General features: G+C 36.4%; 1 protein-coding gene across 10 annotated transcripts in view; it reads left to right on the forward strand.

Annotated features, from left to right (window-relative positions):
• The window catches only part of TP63 (tumor protein p63), a 230,171-nt gene that overhangs the window by 119,545 nt on the left and 86,719 nt on the right, over positions 1-23,907 (forward strand). For 5 of the 10 annotated variants that reach the window (XM_024564737.3, XM_053918209.2, XM_053918210.2 and 2 more), the window contains exon 1: positions 18,287-18,466. The exons of 4 other annotated variants lie outside the window; for them this stretch is intronic. In XM_024564737.3, coding sequence (XP_024420505.1) covers positions 18,425-18,466 — 42 coding nt within the window. In that variant the 5' untranslated portion in view covers positions 18,287-18,424. Of the gene's footprint in view, positions 1-18,274; positions 18,467-23,907 lie in introns of those variants that run through there. One more of the 10 variants, XM_024564730.3, reaches the window with a different exon arrangement.

Raw genomic sequence — 23,907 nt, forward strand, 5'->3', positions numbered from 1 at the left:
TGGAAAACAGTATGAAAGTTCCTCAACAAATTAAAAATAGAACTACCTAGGACCCTGCCATTCCATTTCTGGGTAAATATGCAAAAAAAATCCAAAATACTAATTTGAAAAGATATATTCATCCTTATGTTCACTGCAGCATTATTTTCAATATCTAAGCTATGGAAGCAACCCATGTCCATCAATAGGTCTTTAAGTAAAGAAGGTGAGCTGCATATAAACAATGAAATGTTACTCAGCCATGAAAAAGAATGAAATCTTATCATTTGTGACAACATGAGTGGACCTAGAGGGTATTATACTAAGTGAAATAAGTCAGACATAGAAAGACAAAATCCATGTGATTTCACTTATATGTGGAATCTAAAAAATAAGAAACAAATAAAACAGAAACTGACTCAGTGACACAGAGAAACAAATTGATGGTTGACAGTTGGGAGGGGGTTTGGGGAACTGGCTGAAAAAGGTAATGAGAGTAAGAAGTACAAATGGCAGTTACAAAATAGTCACAGAAGTAAAGTACAGCACAGGCTGTATAGTCAGTAATATCGTAATAACTATTTATGGGGTCAAATGGATGCTAAACTTACTGGGGGATCACTTTGTAAGTTATATAAATGTCTAATCACTCTGCTGTACACTGGAAACTATTAAAATATTGAATGTCAACTATAACTGGAAAAAATAAATAATCTTAGCCATATGGCTACTAACTATTTTTCAGTTTCATGCCTCCTCCCACCCACACTGGTTCCCAGCCCACCCTTGGCTCCAGCCAATATTTCCTTAACATAAGCTTTTTATTTTTTTTTCTTAATACTGTTTTCCTTGCCAGGAAAGACTTCTTCCTTCAACTAGCAGGTTTTAAATGTAAAATTTGCTTACTAAGACTATTTGAAGTTTATTATATAAATTAATTTTTATTTTGTGTAACTTTTGGGTGGAAAGTTTAAAAACCTTACCAGCTTATTTTCAGAGTCAAAAGTGTGGACTTAAAATTTCAGAGCTCACAAAAATCATTTATAAATCCAAAAGTAATGAAGACAAAGATCATTTTCCCAGTATTTTTCTCTGAAAAAGAAGAGGAAAAAGAACAACAACAAGAAAAACTTCCATATTTATCCAATCCACAGACAAAACACAAAAAGCTCCATTCTTTTTCTCCCTAATGCCATCGCTAGTACCTAATTAGAATATGGAAAACCGTGACCCAAAAGAAGAAAATATTAATAATGTTACTGAAAATTAATTAATGCTATGATTCAAAGCAAATTAAAATAAAGATTAAGTGTTTAAAAAATAAAATAAAATCAGGGCAGTTCTACTTTGCCATTTTCTTGACATAAGGTTTGAAAACTAGATGCAATCCCCCCAACAATCTCTTGCCCGTCCTTGTTGGATTATTTTGCTATTTCCTTATGTTATCTATCAATTTTTTTGTTCATCTGGAATGTGTAAATATTCACTTAAAATGTTTCTTCGACATCTATTAAGCAATTTCCATTAGAATTAAGCAACAGAAGTTTGGGCATTCAGGGAATTATCAAAAGGGATTGTGCCTAGAAGGCTGTTCTTTTTTCTTTGAAGAACACTTTTTCTGAGTTTATGCAAATTTGAAGACGCTGATCCAAGGACTCTCTAAAGATTATTAGGCAGGACAAAACATTTAATATTGCAAGTTTTCTCTTCAAATTAGTCACTTTCAGTGTATAAATCATGTTCTATGTCAGAGGCATTCATTTGAATGAATCAAAGTTAATTGTAGTATGGATTTAGAAAATGGTACCTATTCATCAAAAACAAACAAATAAATATCTTGTTTGAATAAACTTCTGCAGTTTAAAAGTTATTTCACATCCATTATCATCCTTGATCTTCACAACCACATGCAATGTATATTTCATGCCATTCTAATTATATTAGCTCTTTGGATTTTTGGTGTAATTAAATATTATTAAAAGCCATTTAACTTCATTAGTGTACAAGTTAGTATGTATGACTAAATGAAAGACACCCATAATACGTTAGACTGTCTAACTATTGAAAATATGGCTCTTGTTCTGGATTTCCAAGTTTAAATAATAGCATCTCAAAGATACATGTTCTTTAATATTTTTTCATCTGCTACCTGCATGTGACATTTTTTAATAAAGCCACCAAAAAAGGTATTTGCAGCTTTGCTTACTTGATTGGCCATGAAGAAACCCTTACTTTCTCTAATTACTCATGATTGTCTTCTTTTTAATAATACTACAAACTCTATTCAGACCTCCTGAATTGAATAGTTGGGCACACTCAATAGTATCAATACTACTTAAGGTTAAATAAAGGTTTGGTTGATTGTTTGGTTATCAGAGAGTGAGATCTTGGCTCTCATTCAACTAAAGCAGAAAAATGTCTGGGCAGTGTCGGTTAATGTTGGCCAATAGGTCATTTCTCATCAACATTCAGCAAATTCATTGACTGATTCACTTCTTAAAATCTATTGAAACCTTTCTCGGTACAAGACCTTGTTTAATATTTGTATGCCCAGCCTAATGGTTTTAGTTGGGATATTCCTCAGTAGGATTTAATAGTGTATTAGAAACCTTGTTTACTGAGCATGGCAAAGTGATAAATTGTACTTTTGTTTACACGGCTAATTGTAAGGGTTTAGAAACACTCCTTTGATGTACTAAGAGCAGCTAATGAAGACAGTTAAATAAACAAATCTTAATAATGAATCTAGGAGTTCATACAGACATAGTCTGCAAATTTGCCTCTTGTCCTTGGCCCAAACTTTTGTGTCTCTCTTTCCAAGCAGAAGGTCTATTTTGAATTTAATGGAAAACCAGCTTTTTAAATTCATAACTTAACACTGACTCCCTCACTTAGAATGTCAGTGTTTGTAACTAGCTTTAGAAATTTAGTAGCATATGCTTTTTTTTTTTAACCAATATGGAAGCTGAAGCTCAGAGAAGTGAAGTGAGAAGCCCTAGGTTACCCAGCCAGTTGGTCAAAGAGCCAGCCTAGAATCCAGGTTTTCTGTTGGTATCCATTGTACTAATTTTAGTTAGTTTCAAGAGATATTATATATATATTATATCTCTTGAAACTAACTATATTTAGTCAATTGATATATACCAACTTGAGACTACTAAACTTTTCTTTGGCTGATGTTAAATATTTGCTCTCACATTGTCATTTTTCCTAACACAGCTCTTATTTACTTGTAGAAAGGATCAAGACTTTTCCTCAAATGTGTTTGGTGCTTATTCAATGCCAAGTATAGTGCCTAGACGATCATGTTTGGTGGATTGAATTTCTGTTTCATTTTCAAGAATTGTGCTCCAAGAGCCTGCCACCCCCAGCCCCCAGACAATCTCGTCCTGCAGCCTTGGTGGTATAATGAATTAGCCTGCACGAGTCTGTGGCTTCTGGAGGGCTGAGCAGGGGATCAGATCCTCTCTTTGTAGTGAGACAAGCTGCCAGAGGAGTGATTGATACTGCTACAGAAGTAGGACTTCAAGGAAGAAATAAGCAGATAAGTGGGGTAATAAGTACATAATACTATTACTTTTCACTTAATGTCTTTTATCTGAGCATCTTCAAGGCAGCTGTATCCTCAAAAACATCAAGGCACCAACGTGTAAAGAGAGAATGGGGTCTCTACTTTTACTCAGTGGCCTCTTCCACAATCAATAAATCATTAAAAAGATTCCCAAAGAAAAACCAATGATAAAGATTTTTATTTCCTTTCTCTTGGAAGGTAAGCCACCAGGATATGAAGCAATCACTCTAAGAGTTATCTTGATCTTGATGCTATGTTCTCTAAGCACTTCCCCTATAATACTTGGATCTGAAAAAAAATACAAAAAGAAAAAAACAACTTCTACCATATGAATGAAGGCATTTACTGTATTTTTAAATCCCTTCTGATCATGTGAGGCTCACTGACTCCCTTTGAGTAATTCTCATTCTTGCATTCATTTTCCACCTCAAAAATTTTCCTTGTAAACCTTATTTTAGGTCAAAGTCCTTAGATAGTAAACCTTGCAGACAGCTTCAGGCCATTATGGCTCCAGGAACTACTGTGAAGTGAAGCTGTGTTTAAGAAGGTTGATGGATCCAGTTAGAGATCTCCTTGAGTATACCTTCACTAATTTTGTACGCATCTTGTTCATTCAGACAAAGAAGCTAAGTTGCCAAGCCCAATTTTTTTCCTTTTAGCAGACCAGGACTCAAAATTCAGAAGCTACTTCCTAGGAGAGTTAGAGAACAATACTGACTGCCACATGTTTTTGTAGACAGCTCTGTTCCTTATTTTAAAAAGACAAGAATAATTTTCTAGAAAGTCAACCACCAAATATAAATACTAAATGATATTAAAAATAGTTGAATTATCCTGCCCATCTTTGCCTTTGTTTTTTCTGCTGTTGTTACTTTAACTATGTTGTGTGTGTGGGATTGGGGCCATGTTAATTTTTGTTTGTTTTTTTCTTTAATTAAAGAAATGTTACGGTTAGGAGAGATCTTAAAGGTCATCAGATGTAACCACCCAAGCAGTCTGACCTTTTGTTCCATAGTTATAATATGTAAGTAACTGGCATAACTTTAGGAGGGAATGAGAACATAGATTCATCCAATCTGTGTTCCCTGAAGATCATAAAATATCACTGGATATGTAAAATATAAAGAAAAAAACCACCACTGATTCATGGCTAGATGTTTCAGGTTTTATGGTTTGTCAAAAGACAAATTTGCTTTCTTTTAACAAACAGCATTTCCTTTAAAATACATTTCATACTTGGCAGAAGATGAAAAGGAACTGTGTATACTTAACTGTGCCTCTGCAGCCATCTTTCAATGTGACCAAATTCTTTTGTGAGCTGATGTTTTTCTAGCTGAGATAATGGAAGAAAGAAATTACATGTATGTCTGTGAGTGTTTGCAGGGAAGGGGTCTGATAAGGAGAACACACAGATACTGCATGTATCACCGTTTTGGGCCATCTCAATATACTATTGGTTATTCTAATCTCCTCTATTTTTACCTTCCTCCTTATAATTTATAAAACACTATCTCATTTGACAATCCTCAGTTACCTTGAACGTGAGGTCATGTAGTTGGTGATATCCCCCATTTAATAAAAGTGAAATGCAGTTTTAGGTTTTCCTCTATCCCACAGATTTAGCAACTATTAGAACCAAGACTTGAAGGCAGACCTTGTGACTTGAAGCCACTGCTCTCCAAGCCAAGTTTGAAGTGCTTTCAAATGTAGCATCAGATACAGCACATCAGCCTGTTGTTATAAAGTGCTGTACAAAATGTTCATGTATCCTCTCATCAAACACATCCTCAAAACCCAGGTACTCAATTGGCTATATCGGGTACAAGTCAAGATCCTACAGAAGAGAAATTGAGTTAAAAACTACCTATAAATAAGTCATTTGCCATGAACTAAGTACACTTGATTTGCCTTAATAGATAGATAAGTTTTTTTAAGAATCCAAACTCATTCTCCCCCAAGTCAGTCTTTTTTTTTTGTTTTTTTTTTTTTTTACCCTGTATCTAGAGGGTGCTGTTCCTCTTGCTAGGTTCTAAGCTCTACACTTTCAGTGTAAGGTAAGAACTATCTTCCACACAACTACCAAGATCCTCATGTCCCTTTTTCCTCCCTGTGTCCATTTTGTTTTGTTGTGCTGTTTGCTTGGGTGTGCTCTTTGCTTCCAGGCTTTTGTGAGGTATCTTCTGATGTACTTGTGTACCCATCATTATTCTTCAAGTGTCTAAAGCATCTTGCCATCATTTTTTACTGAAATCTACCTTTCCCTTTCTCATTAAACTCACAGATTTCCTTTACCTTTTAGGATGCCTAAATTAGAAATGAAAATATCTCTACCAGAGAGAAATAGAGTGTAGCATTTACTAATACCTTAATGTGTTTATTAGAAAACCTGATCTAGCAACCAAACTTTAACAGATTTCAAAGCAGAACTTGAGCTGGCCCATGAGATGCAGTCTGGTATCCTTGGAAGACAAGCCACGGTGACATATGCAAACATGCATTTCTCTTAGTTAAATGCAGTGGGTAATGCAATTATTTCAAATAGGGATGCAGTACTAAGAATGAGGAGAACCATTTCAAATTCATAAAATAGTTGCAAAGCACCAAGACACTTAGTTTTCTCTTTTGGGTTGTATATCATCTGTCTTTAAAATGAAAGTGTTTGGTTATATGATTTCTAAAGTTTCTTACTAATGTAAGTTTCTTCAGTTCTACTTTATCAGTGCTTAGAATTACTGCTCATATATTCTCATCACTATAAACTAGGCATTCTCTTCCATCTCTTTTCTTTGGAATACCAATTTTTTTCCTAAAAAAGTGACAGAGCCCTGTCTTCTTTCCCTGCTGTTCTTGCTGAGGCACAAGAAGGGAAAGTGACACTATTGTTATGGGTGTGTCCACTTACACTCCTAGGAAATCATGGAAAGAAGTATTTATGAGCCAATGCCTAATTGGTTACTAACCACGGAGACTCAAAGTCTTATAGAAGTGTAATGATGAAGAAATGAGACTTTGTCTTTGATTTCCTCAATTATCCTGAGAGCAGAGGCCAGCTCCTGCTGGGCTGGAATCCTCCAAGCCTGTAGTTCTAAATGTAAATGTCAGCTCTGGGCGGAGAGAACGTTGAACTTTCTAATTAACCTTGTAGGTAAGTCCTTAAAGAAACAAGGATGTAGCACCCAGCCGTTTAAAAAGGCATTCTGTGCATCATTTGCTGAAGGTCAGGGGGCAAATGCTGTTGTGACAGTTGGGTAGGCTTGGAAGGCAGGCTTCTCTGGGGAGGATGAGACAGAGAAGAGCAGCTGATAATGATCTTTGGTGATAGCAATGGCAGAAGACATTACTTCGAATTTGGGGTATTGTCGATATTCTTTCAATTCACATGAAGATGTTCTATTTTTAATCCAAGGAGTTAGAAAAATGAAACCATAGGAGATAAGAGGTAATCTACCTCAGATCTTTATCTTCAGGGAAGTTAAATCATAAATTATAAATCATAAAGGCTTAGTTACCTTAAATATGAAAAAGAATTCAACTCTACCACAGTCTCATACTAATATATCTCTCCTACTCTATCTCCAACTCCCATGTCCTTCCACGCTCATCCAACTCCATCTTATTTTTCTCAGTACATAATTTAATATCTCTTTCTTTGGGCCCGTGTTGTTGTTCTATTTTAGGAGTGTCTTCCTCCTCTTCTTTCAAAATCCTGCTCAACCATAAAGCCTTCGCTCCTTACGTCCTCATAGGGAATCGATCACTCTTTCTTCTGTTTCCAGAGAACTGCTACATGTAACTTGACACTTATATAGCATTTATTTTAGTTACTACTTCATATATATATTTCATCTTGGTGGTAAATGTACATATATATATATATATATATATATATATATATATATATATATATGATTTTCCACTAGATTAGGAAGTCTGAGGACAGGTGCTGAATCTTATCCTTCATTGGGTCTCACTGCAAAGCCATATACGATAAAGTATAAATTGAATGCTTAAAATGAAATGTGCAGGTGTGTGAGTGAAGAGAAATAAAATGGTCTCTACCCACTGGTCTTTAATATCCCTTCTAGCATTAACATATCCCAAATGGATCTATGATTTGACATTAGAATAAAATCAAAACAACTAATTTTTAATCAGCGACTATTTACTTTAGCCTTGACTTTCATTTTTATGTCTAAATTCCCCAGTTAGGAAGAGAGAAGAGGTAAAACCCAAACTTGACAATTTCTCCAGTGAGGTGAACTGATTAGACATTTTTGACCTGTCCCTCTCTAAAACAACAGTGGAAATCAAAAGGCAAGCAGTCTGATGTTTGGGGATCATGCATGAACTTTAGTCTACCTGGTCTTCTAGCTATTAACCATGGGTAAGATTTTATTATGGTTGCTAAATAAAAATGATAGGAATGTGGCCCATTAGAGAAATGAATTTAGAGAGAAAAAGTTAAATATATCTTTTAGAGAGATGCCCAGACTGAAGCACCTGTACTATGGTTTGGTCAGAATCTTACAGATTCAGGACATACCACTTACACTGTCAGCAACTCGGCCCTTTGACACTGTAGCTTATACACCTTACCCAGCAGAAATCTGTCGGAGTTGCAAAATCTGTGAATGAGAAGGAATAATGAAAGAGGACTGTGTACTTGATTAAGATGAAAGTAGTATACCCATTCCATTCACTTAGCAACTGACTTAGCAAATAATCTCTCAGTTTTATTTTTCCTTGTGTAGGGGCCAGCTGCTCCACTGTGTGTGTGTGTGTGTGTGTGTGTGTGTATTCAGGTGATTTATAAAGCGTTCAGACTATTTACCACATATTCTTTATCCTTTTTGTGATTTGAACACAACTGTACTTGTTTCCATCTGAAGAAATGATTTCTTCATCATTATTAGGAAGCTATAATACTTAGTTTCTCTTCACTTTTAAGCAACATATGTTTTAATTCTAAAGCACATTTCAGTCTTTGCCTGAAATTACCTATGTATTTTACAGTAGCACTCTGCTTGAGTCTTTTTGTTAATCTCTTTGTGATAACTGTTGCAGGTAGTCCAGTTAAAGATCCATACAGATAATGACCCACCCCCCTCCCTGCCCACAAAGTCAAACCAGTGGCCTCTTTAGGCCAGAAGATCTTGTTGAACCACCCAAGTCACAGAGGCACACCTACTTGGTTGCACCACTTTTTAATCGAGTTGTGAATCAGGCTTGGGAAGCTGGAACTAGGTTAGTTTATTGTGTCTGTAGCAGAAGGAAGCTCAGGAGATCAACATTAAGAGAAAAAAGCTACTGAAAGTGAAAGAATATCTTTGGGAGTCATTTGTGACCACAGGATCTCTGATTTCTCCTACAGACTGTGCAGACAAATTGATTTGCTCTAGACAGAATTACTCCCCATTATTGGGGCGTGCATGTGAGAGGCTTATCTCTTCTGTGACAGAGCAACTTGTGTGGCTCAGGAGAGCATGCAGCTTTAAACATAGTTAGTGTGTGAACTTGAACATAACATTTACCTCTACTGTAACTTGAACTCATTATCTGCGAATTGGGCATATGTTATGGTTCAGTCCAGAATAGGCATCTGACAAACATAATTTCAGTGCTGATTCTGCACACTTCCTAATCTGCAGGGACTATAGAACTAAATCGGGCATCACCCTTGCGTTCGAGCTCATATTTTAGTGTGAGGTTCATGAAAACAGAATTTAAAAAGTAATGAGATGGATCTATAATAATTTATGTATACTCACAATTGGATAAATACTTAGAGGCAAAAGCAACTGGCTGGCTAGGGAAGACAGGAATGGGTCCACAGATGCTAGTGCAAGGCTGAGTACACAGCACACGCTCGGATGTTGACTAAAATGAAGGTAATGAGTTATATGAGTGTTAGAGAACATATATGAGTTTGCCTGTCAGAGAGAATAGAGGAACTGGGGTGTACAGAGCCAGAAAATTATGACATGTAAGATATACGTACTGTTAGACTGCAATGCCCGATACATGTCCTAATGTTCTTATTACCAGAGCTACACTACTGCTGCCCTCTTGGCCATTACCAGGACTTTCTCAATAGAAGGACTTGATCAAGACCATCCTAGCCAGAAATATCAAATATTTGAAAACTAGAATCGTGCATGCGGTTCTTACCACAACACTGGTATGTACTTTTGAAATTGGACTTTGTTTTCCGTTTTGGTGAACAATCCCCAGGTTTCACCTCCAAACCTTTCTTTGCAGGCCCTGCTTTCTAATTCCAGAGATGCTTCACTTTCTTCTCTACTCAGGACAAAAATGACACCAGAAAGCCACTTATCTTGATGTCTTTATTATTATTAATAATATTAGTTTTTATTTATTTTATGCTTTATTTTTTCAATTGCCACTTATAGTCAATATTTGTATTAGTTTCAGGTGTACAGACTATTGGTTAGACAATCATATACTTTACAAAATGTTCCCCTGATATTTCTCATACCCACCTGGCAACATACATAGCTATTACAATATTGTTGACTATATTTCCTATGCTGTGCTTTACATCCCCAGGACTATTTTGTAACTACCAATCTGTATTCTTAATCCCTTCATATTTTTCACGCATTCCCCTAACCTCCTTCCCCTCTGGCAACCATCAGTTTGTTCCTTGTATCTATGAGTCTATTTCTGTATTTTTTGTGTGTTTATATTGTTCTTTAGATTCCTCATATAAATGAAATCATATATTTTACTTAGCATAATACCCTCTAGGTCTGTCCATGCTATTGCAAATGATAACATTTCTTTCTTTTTCATGGCTGAGTAATATTCCACATGTATATGTACCACAGCTTTTTTTATACACTCGTCTATTGATGGGCACTTGGGTTGCTTCCATAGCCTGACCATTGTAAATGATGCTGCAAAGAACATAGGGGTGCATAAAGTTTTCATTATTTTTGTACGCCAAAGTCTCCTACACTCCAGCCATAGAGTGAGTGGAAATAGTTTCCAGAGACAGGTCTTCTTTTCCCATGGCCTGCTGCCATAGAGAAAAGACACTGGAACTCTCTGAGCTTCTGAATTAAAAGAGACAAAATGTAATTTTGTCCCCTGGAGTTCATCCAGGACTCCAAAATAAATACACCTTCTTTTTATTTTGCCTAGATTTCTTTTTCCTAGAAAAGGCAAAGAGGATTTATGTAAGAAAGTAAGTTGCATTGCCTCAAAATACAGCCTCCAGGAAGAATGAGGTGTCCTCTGCCCAACCTATTACTTATACTGAGGAGAGAAAAGTTGATCGAAATAAACTTTAATAAAATTGACTGCCTCACAGGCTCGTTAGGAAGAAAATACCACAAGGAAAAGGTGTGAAATATAAAGTTATATATAGGGATATTGTGTGTCTTTATCAATAGTGAAACTCAGACTGTGGTGAAAGAGCCACATGAGCTCCCAGAAGACTAGAATCGCAGCAGTATAGTATGCCAAATATATAACGAAACTGAGCCCAATAAACAGTTCAGGATGGAAGTGAAATGTCCGTCTTCAGGTAATATAATCATTGATAGCAGAGCCAGAACTTATCCCAAAGCCCATGACTCTTGGGACAGACATGATACTTAAAGGCAAGGTAAGTTGTCTTTCCTATGGTTTTCAGTAGGGAAAATTATTTAAAAGCTGTTATTATATTGGAATATATCCCATAATGAACAAGAAGGAAAGATTATGTGTTATGCAGTTAGCTTGAGTGAATATTTGTTCATCTATCCATTCAACAAAAGGGACTAACTCAAAATCACAGAGGTGAGAACTGGACCCCAGGTTTCTGCTGTGGATTCCAGTGCCCTTCCCAGGCGCCAAGCTGGCCATTGACTGCATGGTCTGTGACTACCTACTACGGCGGCAGCCATGTGGAGATATAGCAGGAAGTAGATAGGAAAGTAATTACATATCATTTTAATCAGACTACTGTTGAAACATTAGGAGGTCTTGTGTTTAAAATAAGACTTTATAGAAGGTATTTAACAGCCATGTCCAGAGCTACAGATGTGGATAAACAAAACAAGAAAAGGGTACTAAAATCTATTTTAAAATTATCATAAACTAATTACTGCTATATGGTTGGTTAGGAAGTTAAATGTTATAATGGGAGGTGATATTTTGATTTTACCAATAAAGATTATTAAAAGCTAAGGAAACATACCAGTTTTCAAACAAACACAAGTTGGCTTGACTGAAAGACCTGCTCTTACACAGGCAGTCCCATCAGTGGTGATGGAGATGAGCGTGTGTACTTTAATGAACACTATGTACTAGCAATAGGAGGAAATTGATTTTGTTTGTCAGATTTTTCTCTAAAGTTTCAAAAATATTTTAAGTAATGGTAGTTGCTAATGATGTAGATTAAGCTCTGTTTTTATTGGCCAAAACATAAACTGGTATAATATCTGGAAATCATTGTAGTAATATCTATTGGCCTTTAAAATACTTTTATTTTCTTAATTAAATAATTTAGCTTCTGATAGTGTAGTACTTTCACTTTAAGGTTATAGTGCTAAAGAAAAATAGAAGCAAAATAGAAGCCAATTAATGAGAAACAGCTAAATTAAATCAATAAGACAGTTTTAAAACATTATTTAAAAAAAAACATGTCATTACCTGAGTATGCACTCATGTTAATAACAGGTTAATTTTTTAAATTAGACAAATGCATATATTTATACAGACACATGTAAGCATACTTAACAAAATATATATTTTAATACATATTATCACATGCACAGTTTGTGAAACACACACAATTGCCTGGAATGTGTACCTCTGGAAGGTACAAAATTTTTACAGTGATTACCTCTATGTTCTGAAATAGATGACAAAAGATGTTATTTTTATGTAATAAAACAATCAGAGTTCTTCTTCCAATACACATAATATTAAAAAGCAAATAAACGTGGAAAATACGTTAAAGGGTTAGTAACTTTATTAGTGAGGAAAACACTGCTACACTTACGGAGTAGGGCTAGGGGAAGGCAAAGGACATTAATAGATCATTTATAGAAGAAATGCAAAGGGCTAGTAAACATTGAAATGCAGGTAGGAAAATCTCACTAGCAATCAAGGGGATTCATATTAAAATAAGAAAATATTTTTTCTACTGTAAAGTTGGGAAATATAATCCTTAATATGTGGATCTTATCCTCATAAAAATGCAATTTGATGCAGTCCTTTTGGAAAGTGACTTAATTTTGTACCTAACAAATAAATATGTAACCTTTGACCCAGTGTTTTTAATTATAAGAATACTTAAATGCTCATAGTATAATAACTTAAAAAATAATGTTGAATATGATACTAATTTTGTTTACAGAATACATGCATAAACACAGAAGAACAAGTAACATTTCTTTTTTATTTTGATTTTTAAAAATTTGTCTATGAAAATAATATTTTTGTAACCTAAGAATTTTTAAATGCAAAATGAAAGAAAATGTGAGCAGAGAAAATATCTCTACATTTATTTTGACATGAACTGTTTTGGAGCCCTTCAAAAGTAACAGACTATTTAAATCTGGGGAAGTGGTTAAAGATAGTGCTGTTATTACAATCATAGAGCGAGGTAGCTCTGGTCAGTGAGCTGTACCCCTGCTATAGCCGTGACTTTGAAGGAGGGCAAACACTGGCTGGAGGGTACATGAAGACACAATCTAACTGTGCACCACATTTGGGGGGCAAGATATACAGGCTCTAATCTCGATTTCAAAATTTAGTATTTGCACCTCAGTGTCTTCATCTTCATCTGATATAGGGGTAAGAACAATACAGAAATTGTATACTTTTTGATAATTAAATTAGTTTGATATACAAAGTGCTTTGAAGAGTACCTGACCCATTAAAAAACACCAAGAGAGAGAATCTAAACCCTGTCCACCACTTTACTTCTACTCAAAGGTCTACAAAAGTAAATTCTAGCTTGAGCGTAACCATAAGATTTAGGACAAAACTCATCTCCCGTCCTGTGCCCATAAGGCTTACACATTTTTCAGAGCTTTGGAATTTGATCTTGAACTAAAGAGACAGTTAATCTAGTTGAATTAATTTAGTGGCCTTCAATTTTTTCTACAAATGCTAATTTTCTTACCTATTTGAGGCAGGAGGGGAAAGAAATCACTGAACTTGGGAACGATTAGAGCTTTGCAAGTTACTCCAGGTGTTCTGTGGGTCACCCTTTGGCTTCAGGGTAGCAGGAGTTAAAATAATCTAATTGATTTAGTTCTGCAGCAGTTGGAAAGTCCCAGCATTTCTTAACTTTTACACATGCTGTATAAAAGCCCAATCTTTTTTGACTAATGAAGGTCTATAATGTTGATAATTTTCCTTTTTGAGAAATAATCATCGAAGGTTTGTAGTACTGTGCTTGGATTGAAAGCATTATTTTTTTCCTCTCCGTTTTCAATTAGATATTGTGCATTGATTTCTATAGGAAAGGCATCTGTGTCATAACAAATACTTTGGGTAAGAAATCTACTGTTCAACTTTCCAGTTCTTACAGAATTAAGCTATTCATTTGAATTCTTCAAGCTTTTCCACACAAAATGGGATATGATAAACAGACATGCACTCCGACCTCCAATGTTCATAGCCTAGTGGGGGAGACAGAGTATACCACTTTTTGCATTGTAAGATTGTGTTTTATTATTTTTAAATATACATCGTATAAGAGAAGATTGAAATTCAACTGTAGAATTAGAAAAATCCTCATGAAGGTGGCATTTAAAAATTTGGAAATGTTTTAATTTATCAGGTAAAGAGAATGGAAGCATTTTAAACCAAGGGACCAGGTTGAGCCCAGGGCCGAAGTGGTCATCAGGAGCTAGAATGTGGCAAGCAGAGAGAAATATGGGCAAGGGGAGGATGAGAAGGTAGCTTGGAACCAGACTCGGAAGGGCCTTGAGGGCCTATGGAAATACTGGTTTTGTCAGGTTGGCATTGAAGTAGCCTGAGGAGTGACATGATCAGAGTTATTTAGGAAAGATAAACTGATGGTGAGGGAACTCTAAAGGGGAGGGGAGAAAGTGGAGATAGTGTTGGATTTCTTTTCTTTCTTTCTTTTTTTTTTAATCTCCCTCAGGTAAATTTTGGGTTAAGCATAGAAGGATTGATTTGATTAGAACCCAGTACATATTCTTTCTTGAAGTCTCAGCTGCTGCTATAAAAACAACCTTACTTTAATAAATGACTACCCAATTCTAGCCAAACTTACCCAACCCTCTTCTAACTTCTTTTTTCTCATAATTCAGTGGAATTAAGGTCTTCATGAGGGAACCTACAAAAACATTTATCTTCATTCCATGGCTTCATGAAACCTAAGCATTTCCCTACTCTCTACACCTACCCTAACCATTGAATGCAGACATAGATCCAGAAGCACAAAATGCCCCAGTTTTTACTTTCTAGAATTCTATAGGGACCATATTGGTCTTTACCTGACCTTACAGACACATACTTTAGCACTTATGATAAGGGGTTGATATCTTCAACATATGAAGAGCTCTTCCACAAGTAACTTTCAAGAAGGCTATTCAACAAAATGTTAACAGTGTTATTTCAGGAAAGCCTATGTGTTATGCCCTCATCTTGGAAGACTTCTGCTGCCCAAAGACTGCATTTATAGCAGTGGTTTCTTCTTCCAGGAGGAGGTGCTGACCCCAAATTCTAAGGCCATGAAGCTTTGATAAATTCGAGGGAAATGGCTGAGAATAGAAAGTTATGAGCTGTAAATATAGTTGTTCTGACTTCTGAGGGCTTGGGAAACCCACTTAAATTCTTTCAGTTAATTTATTTGCAAAATGGGGATAATAATACTTACCTACATCACTAGGTTGTTATGAAAATTAATACACATTACTAAATCTTTGAGATCCAAGGATAAGCTGTTTTGTGGCAAGTGCACTAAATAACCTTCAGCTTAAGTAAATATATGGTATTTATATCAGGTATTCAAGCTAATTCTGAAATTAAATGTTATCAGATATACTTTAATTAGCTCTTTTATGGAAATGTTTGTGCTAAATTCAAATTTAAACGCATTATTACGTAATTTGTTGTTGTTGTGAGGATATCTTAAAGCAATCGACAGAAATTTTCTACAAAACATTGTACCTTTTCCTTTGTCATTTCAGCATTTTAGTATTTGCACAACAAACTTGACTGCTTCAATTATACAGTTCAGAGATGAGCAAATTAAGGTACAAATATTCTGGTAAAATAAGAAAAATGTGAATAATCCTCTCAACCACTTATGTGAATTCAGGACAGGGACTCTTATCTTTGTAGTGCTCTTTAGAAATCATTTAGTTCTGCCCCTCATTTCGCAAATGAGGAACCTGAGTCCAGAGTGGTTAAGTAACCTGCCCCAAGGGCACAGAGCTAGCTAAAGACACAGCTGGGAACAGAGCCTGTGTCTTCTGGTTACTCAAGTTACCCCAGTCCAGAGCTCTTTTCCCTCAACTACCCAAAGCAGCCAAGACAGATATATCATATCTTATATCTAAGATATGTCGGGCTTAGATTTTGTCCAGAATCTGGGTAGTTAAATTAGGCAGAGACCATAGTCAGACTAGATCGAACTGAAAGCTGAGATAACAGATAGATGAAATTTGACTCTTAGCCCCTCAAATTCTGATGGAAATCTTCTGACTTTGTAAAAGATGAAATTTGTTTACATTTTGATAGAACATCACCAATAGTTGAGACTGTGAACCCTAGATTTAGGGGTTCAAACAGTTACAATATCCCACTAGTGTAAAAAAGAATCCAGTAATGACTTTCTGGGAAGTTGTGCTACCTAGTGGTAGTTACTCTAGAGCACAGATTCCCAAACCTGACTCCTTCAGGATGACCTACTAGGCTATGCAAAACACAGACATAGGGGCCGCATTCCTGGAGAGTCTGCTCTGGGAGGTTTGGGGGCAGGTCCAGAAACCTGTTTTTAAAAGCACTTGGGGTCACCCAAACTTGTGAACAACTGGAATACAGCACAGGTCTAAGGAAGCCATCACCTGCTTTCCACTAGTGACCCTAAGTTGGGCAGTAGGTGTAGAATTTAAATACATGGTACAAATAATTATACTGCATTTTGTAAGTAATTTCTTTTTTTTTTTTTTTTTTTGCCTTGTAGTCTGTGCTCATTTGGTTAATTACAGGTAGTAAGAGGCCATCTTCCCAATATTTTAGTGAGAAACTAAATGTGTTTAATATAAATTTGTCATGTTTTTGGACACTTGAGATCAAGTGAAATTACTGAATTCTTTTTACAAAAGAAAAGAAAAAGAAAAAAGAAACATCCTTACTAGGAACTCAGAGGCTTTAAAATAAATATCACCCCGAAGATCCCATCATACTTTATGTGCGTGTTTTGTATTGATTTGAAAGGAGAAGTAAAGAGGAGGCAATCCAAGGTCGTGAATATATTGGGAGACTTTATTTCTAGTGTTTACATGCCAATCTATTCTGGATTTTCATTTTCTTCTAATCTTCTAATTTTTAGGAGGAATCTAAATATTCACTTATAGGTATCTTGGCCAGTTTTAACTTTGAGGCAGCACAAAGGGAAATGACTTCCCAGGGGTGGGGAATGATGTTTAGATATAAATCTAACTGAATTACATAGAATACTCTCTCAACAGTAATGGAGTATTGTAGTGACTCACACAATAAGCATCGGGGTGCATTTCATCCTCACTAAGTCCACGGGAACCAAGGTCAGATTCTACAGGAATGTTCTTATGTATTTATATAAATCTATTTTTAAGACAAAGGCTAATTTGTCTCTCATACTTTAAGTCTTTCTATTAGTAATTTGTTACTTATTTATAGGAAAGGATGTTATCTTTGAACATTGATAAAAAATAAATGTAATAGAGAAAATAAATATTCAAATAGATGAACTATTATATTGATTCATGTCTCCAGAGATAATGATAAAAAGAAAGTTTTTAATAAGGGCTTTAAAAAATGGGCACATTTCCCAGAATGTCTATTTCCTGCCCATAATATGGGTGTTTGTTTGTTTTCACAAGTTAACGGGACCATGCTCTAAAGAATCAAGTGGCTAATGTTGACATAGCTTTGTATGAAACCACTGATATTTCTTTGGGGAGAATGAGTTGGAACTTTTCACCTATCAGGCAGTGGATTTTAATTTTTATACTGAGGAAATATAACCATGGATTTGAGGGTTTTCCACATATTTCTATCTTTGTGTAATCATTTTTGAAACCACACATCTAGGTTAAAACAAAACAAAACAAAACCAAACAAAACGACAACAACACCCTTCCAAAAGCTTTCCTTGAGTTTTACTTTTCAGTTGCAAAGTGTAAAATAACTTGCTGAAATGCCTTCTGTAAGTCTTGGTGGTGGTGTGCTTTGTGGTTTGTTTGGGGAGATTTGGTGGTGTTTTTAGGAGAGGGTGTACTTTCTTGTGAAAGAGACAAGGGAAAGTTTTACCTGTCTGTCTCTCCTGCTTTTTTTTTTTTTCCTTCTCTTTCTTTCTTTTTCTTTAAAGATTGGTGATAAGGAATTCTAACTACTTAATGAGATGGGAGAGGCCTCACTCCATTGGAGTGGAGGAGTCCAGGTGGAAGTTGATGGATTGGACAGGTAAAGAGAAGAGTACCGCCCCCTCATGCCTATAGTTGGGTATATATTAAGGAACCTAAAATTATGTACAGAGACAGAAGGAGAGAGAGGGACTTGAGTTCTGTTATCTTCCTAGTAGATTCCTATTGTAAGGGTCTCAGAGGGGGTGGGGGGGTTGGCAAAATCCTGGAGCCAGAAGAACGGACAGCGGCACTGATCAATCTTACAGCTAACATGTTGTACCTGGAAAATAATGCCCAGACTCAATTTAGTGAGGTAAGGATTTTAGATTTTAGCTCTTCATTTAGAGATGCCTTTTCATTTTTATTTCTAAAATAAAAGCTTATGTATTTGTGGTTCTCAGTTACCCAGCATAATGTTTTTCTAAATTGTGTATAGGAATCTCCTTTTTTTGGTGAATATTTTCTGTGGTGACTGTAAGATTTGTATTCTTTAGTAGAACATGAAAAAGTAGGAAAAACGGGAAAAGAAAACTTTCCGGTGACATTATACATTTGAAAAACCTAATATTCAGGAGTTTATAAAATCACTTTTTATAAGAACAGACTGAGAGAACAGATCACATTCTGCTAGATACATTGAAATGACTCCTCTGTGGAGTATTCATATACCAGTAAGACATAGTATGTGAATGTGTCTCAACTCAGTTACGTTCTCAGTTCTATCTTCAGACTTCATCCTAAAAGCAAATAAAGATGATTTCAAACTAATCGGGCAAGAATTTTAAAGTCATCTTTGTTTTGAATTTTATCCATCCGGAGTCCCACCGAAACCCCAAGGAGACTTCAATCATGTCTCTGTTGTCTGGTGATTGACTTAAACTTTTTCTGTGTTATTTTGGAGCAATATGATATTAAATATTTATACATGCACCCATATAAATGTGTGTTATTACATAGAGGATTTTATTTAAGGAATTAATGATCTGCCTCTCTGATCTCTCCTCAGCGTTTGTCTCAGGGATTTAAATCACTGGGCAAAGGGATAAGAAAAAAAAAAAACCTCCTGAAGAGACTGTAAGGCTTTGAGGAAGTTTCCTAAGGTTGAGGGAGGTCTAACAACAATATTAGTTTACATTCCTCAGAATAGGGCAGCTGTGTTGACACTAATCACATGGGGGGGGGGGTTGCTGTGTGAAGAGAGCGAGTTCAGTGTTTCTGATGAAAATGCTTGCAGGCGAATGCTTGGAAAAGTAGACTAGAGTGCTGAAACTGAGCTCCTGAAACTTTAAAACAAAATGCAATGCGGGGTGCTCTGGTGTGGACGGCAAAGGGAAGAATCTGGCGAAGGCAGCAGAGCAGGGCTTGCGCTGTCCGATCGACCATGCCATTGTCTAGACACCCGGCCTGTGTAACTATGACAGGGGAAATATCAAGTTATCTAACGAAGGAAAAGGAAGCGCCTCTTTTCCTTTAAAGCATTCAGCAGGCTTGCTTGTCCTCGGTGGAGAAACTTGAGTTTCTTGTTTTACTTTAACATTGAAAGTTAACTTAAAAGGTTACCAAAACGATTTTTAAAAACAGAGGTAACTTTTAAAATTACCTTGTTTGTATTTGATCCAATGTGGTCCAGTTTTAATCATTAAATAAAAAATCTATCAGTCTTACCATATCTGACTTTGTGTTTGTTCATGAGCTATTTTACGACCAGTATGTAGAAGCAGGCTGGGGTTTGACTCTGTGTGGCTGAGCATAATGGGGTAGAAGCAAATGTTGGTTTAGCGATGTCTATAAGAAAAGAATGAAGTTGACGAAAAGTGAAAAGAAATGATTATTTCTCCCGAAAGGAAAAAAAGCCCTGTGTAAATGCTGTGACTAGAGGTTATCCGTGGGAATTATTGCCTTTACTGGAGGCAGAGTTGTGCTATAGGTGAGAGTATGACATCCGTATGGTGAAAGAACATACCTATACATGGGTTTGCGCTTTTAAAACTTTAGGGGAATATGCGGTCAGGTGCTCAAAAGGTACCGGTTGTCTGTTTTCTGTTGGAATGTTGCTAATGTACATAGAAAATATCTATGAATAAATATGGCTGGATTTCTCTCCCTGCCTCTTTTTGTGTATTGTCACTGTGAATGTCATATCCTTCTGCCAGTCCATGTACTAGGCATTATCTTCATGACTTGATTTGCATTCTATTCTCATGAACAGCTTTCTTTTTCTGTATAGGGTTGTGTTTAACCTCTGTAAAAGTGCAGTTCTACATCTGAGTACATGAAGTGCCTGGGAGTACGTGGCTCTGGGACTCCTGAAACTTCACTCAAAGTTGTAACATTTTAGGACTCACCTTAAAGCAATGTTTATCAGTAATTGTCAATACAGAAAGAGCAATCTGCTATTATCACAGAGGAATTGCTAAAAATTGGGCCCATGAAGAATAAAAAGGCATGCACTAAATATAGAGGACACAGATGTAGTGACGGGTGTCTGGAAGCAGGTTGGTATAACTCAAAAAAAATAATAGGCCTCCTGGGTAATGGAGCCACCTGTGATTGGAAAGACAAATGATGATGTTACCTTGCTGAAATAAAAACAGAACTATGGCAGGAAAAAAAAGGAATAAAAAAGCATATAGTGCCCCATGAGAGTCAATATTATTTTAAAACTATAACCCATTCTCAAACTTCAAGTAATTTTTAAATTTATTTGCTAATAACTTCTTTGGGTTGATAACTCAAAAATAATATAAGAACACAGTATACCATTTTCCCCAAATTTCCAGTTCCTTCCCCTCAAGCAGAATTGGACCTTGGGAAGCTGTTAATGAACAGGAAGGGAAGAGAGCATGGGCAGGATGTGACAGGCAAGGCTTAAGGTTCCACCCTTGGGTTACAATGGAGAGGCCTCAAGCAATCCCCGCACCATTGTGCCAGACTTGGAATGACACAGCCTCTGGTACTGGTCTCAGGCTTTGAGAGAGAGGCTCAAAAGAAAGGAAATTCTTGACAGATTAAGTTTTAGCTCAACTTTCTGCCAATAAACTCGTGTGTGTGTGTAAGAGAGAGAAAGAGAGAAAGAGGGGAGAGAGAGAGAGAGACTCAAACTCCTCATTAGAAGGACATTTTTATTTTTTAAAATCCCTATCTGGGGTCCTAGGGGATGAGAGAATGGTACTTTGAGGAATGGGTTACACTATTCTAAAACTAAACTGGACTTCAAGGCTTGTATATTGAAACACCTCTCTTTATAAAATGAGTTTAATAATTTTTCTTTCTGTAGTTGAGAGAGCTATATAGGTTTAGAAATGTGTCCCATTTACCTAACCTTCTTCTCTTTACTATCAAGGAAAGAGATATCTAAAAATGACTGTTGTGGAAGTAGATGCTCCAATCTAGAGAACAAATGCACAAATCTAGAGAACAAAAAGAAAATGCTGAGGCAGGAATATAAGCTCTTGAAGTCCAGGTCATTGCCATAGTTGTCCTCAGGGCCTGCATGGCCAAAGGAAATAGTCTTTCCTGTCTCAGTACTAATTCCAAGGGCTGCATCTTATTTTCCACATGGGAGTCATTTTTCTCTTAATAAATGCATTATCTTAAGCTTGTCCATGCTCTACCCCTGACATGTTTAACACCTTAAGTATAAGCACAGTCGGTAAGGAGCAAAGGCTGCAGGTTTAATTCAGGTGTCAGCCAGGCTGTGTTTCTCACTCCATGTCTCCGTCTTAGATTGCACTTCTTGTTTTACAATCGGTTGCCCTCAAGCCCAGAGGGGACTAGGAGAAAGATCTTAGATCACAGATCATAGCTCATACGTTCCTTCACTACTATTGGAGAAATGAGTGGTGGTAATAAATCACTTATCCTTTCTCTAGATAAGGAAAAAGCATGTTTGGTTTGGTTTGTTTCTTAGAAGAGCAGTGATCCTCAACGGGGGCGTGGAGAGTACAGTAGGAAGCGTGAATGAATGCCTGGGTTAGCCAGAGCAACCCGAAATACACTGGGTGTTCTTTCATCCTATCATACATTTTCTGAAAGCAAAGCTGTGAAAGTTTTCTTAGATAATGAGAATATGTACAATTTAGATCCTATGTTTTTCCTATTAAGAGAGCATACATCTGAGGTTACGGGATCTATGTGACCTTCAGGGAAGGATATGGGTCGAACTGTTGAGAAATATATGACTACAAGTGTACTCAAGCTTTCTGTGAGCTGGCGTGACTCCTTTGGGGGGACCTGAGCTGATGGGATAGAGGGGGACTGGTAAAAAGTCCTTCCTGCATGGTAATGTTTCAAGTTAAGCTTTTTTCCCCTGTTGAGTACATGTTTAACTTCTAATTTTTTTATGTCAATAAATAAGGAAGAGCCAGCACAGATGCCTAAAAGACATCTCAGTGAAAAGTAACTGGGCTATTTCCATAAAAGTCTTACTATTGTGAAAATAAAAATTCTCCAAGCCCAATGGGCTCAATTTTCTTTCAAATGTATGATGAGGGGGAAAAAAAGTCCTAACACTGATATATCATTATTTTTCAGTGTCCATTTAGTGGACTGGGTTGCTTGTGAAGGATATTTAGTAGGGAGTGAATTTTGGTTTTGGAAGAAAATATATTGAAATAAACAGGCAGAAGAAAATAGTAAGCAGTGGCTTATTTGTGTACTATTTTTCTAAACATTTTATACTTTTCAATTCTATCTTTCAGTTAGGTTGTGATATTCATGAGTAATAGTATGGAAGAGAAGAAACTGAGGTTAGAAGAAGGAGTGACTTACTCTTTTTAAATCAATGTTTACTGAGCATCAGTTATATAGGATGCTAGCTCTATGGCTGTAAAAATGAGTAAGAAACAAATCCTGCAATGAAAGTAAACAGTTTATAGGGGGAATGACAATATACATACATAACAGAGAATATGTATTCAGTGTCATATGAGAAGTGTGAGCAAAATAGTGTAAAGGTCACAGAAAGAGAGTACCTTGAAGCAGGAAGATCGAGGAAGTCAACATGTATATGCAGGATGCAGCTGTACTTGGAAAGACAGGTAGAGCTTTCTAAGTCCTAGAAAGAGAAGAGGGAAGGAGAATTTCAGGTGAAGAAACAAGCCTCGGCAGAACAGAGGTGGAGTGAATGCTGGTGTACTCAGAATTCTCAAAAAGTTCAGAAAGAATTGAAAGCATGAAAGAAGTGGGAAATAAAGTTGGAAATGTAAGACGGAATGGCTCACAGAGGGCCATAACACATTTAGTATAGAGGCAGTGATAAGCCCTGGAAGGATTCTGAATGGAGGAGTGGTGTAATGGGATCTGTAGGCTGCACTTGGGAGAAAAAAATGGCTTTGCTTAGGGCTGCCTACAGTATGAAACCCTTTTCTCTGTGTTGCACTTCAGCTGCCTGTTTTGCAAGAATATCCATTGCTTCTTTTTGACCTTTGGAAGGGTAAAAATGGATTGTTTCTAAACTCTCATGTGACTTGTGTGTTCTCTGCCTCCAGGTCTCTTTAATGGTTGTGGCCCCTGCCATAGATAAGCGGGGAACTGCTAGTTTTGGTTTGTCCTTATGTAATTATGTTCTATTCAAATATAATTATTAATAGCACCACTTGCACTTTCAAATGTATTCCAGTGAGAAGACAAAGTATATGGTCATCCTATAAACAAAGACCTCACTCTCTCGTTTATTATTTTCGCAACCCCTGACTCCAACATGATAAAGTAGTTAAGTTTGTAAACTTATACTACTGTAAACCAGATAGAGTG

Source organism: Desmodus rotundus, chromosome 2 (genome assembly GCF_022682495.2).
Source record: "Desmodus rotundus isolate HL8 chromosome 2, HLdesRot8A.1, whole genome shotgun sequence".
NCBI classification, from domain to species: domain Eukaryota; kingdom Metazoa; phylum Chordata; class Mammalia; order Chiroptera; family Phyllostomidae; genus Desmodus; species Desmodus rotundus.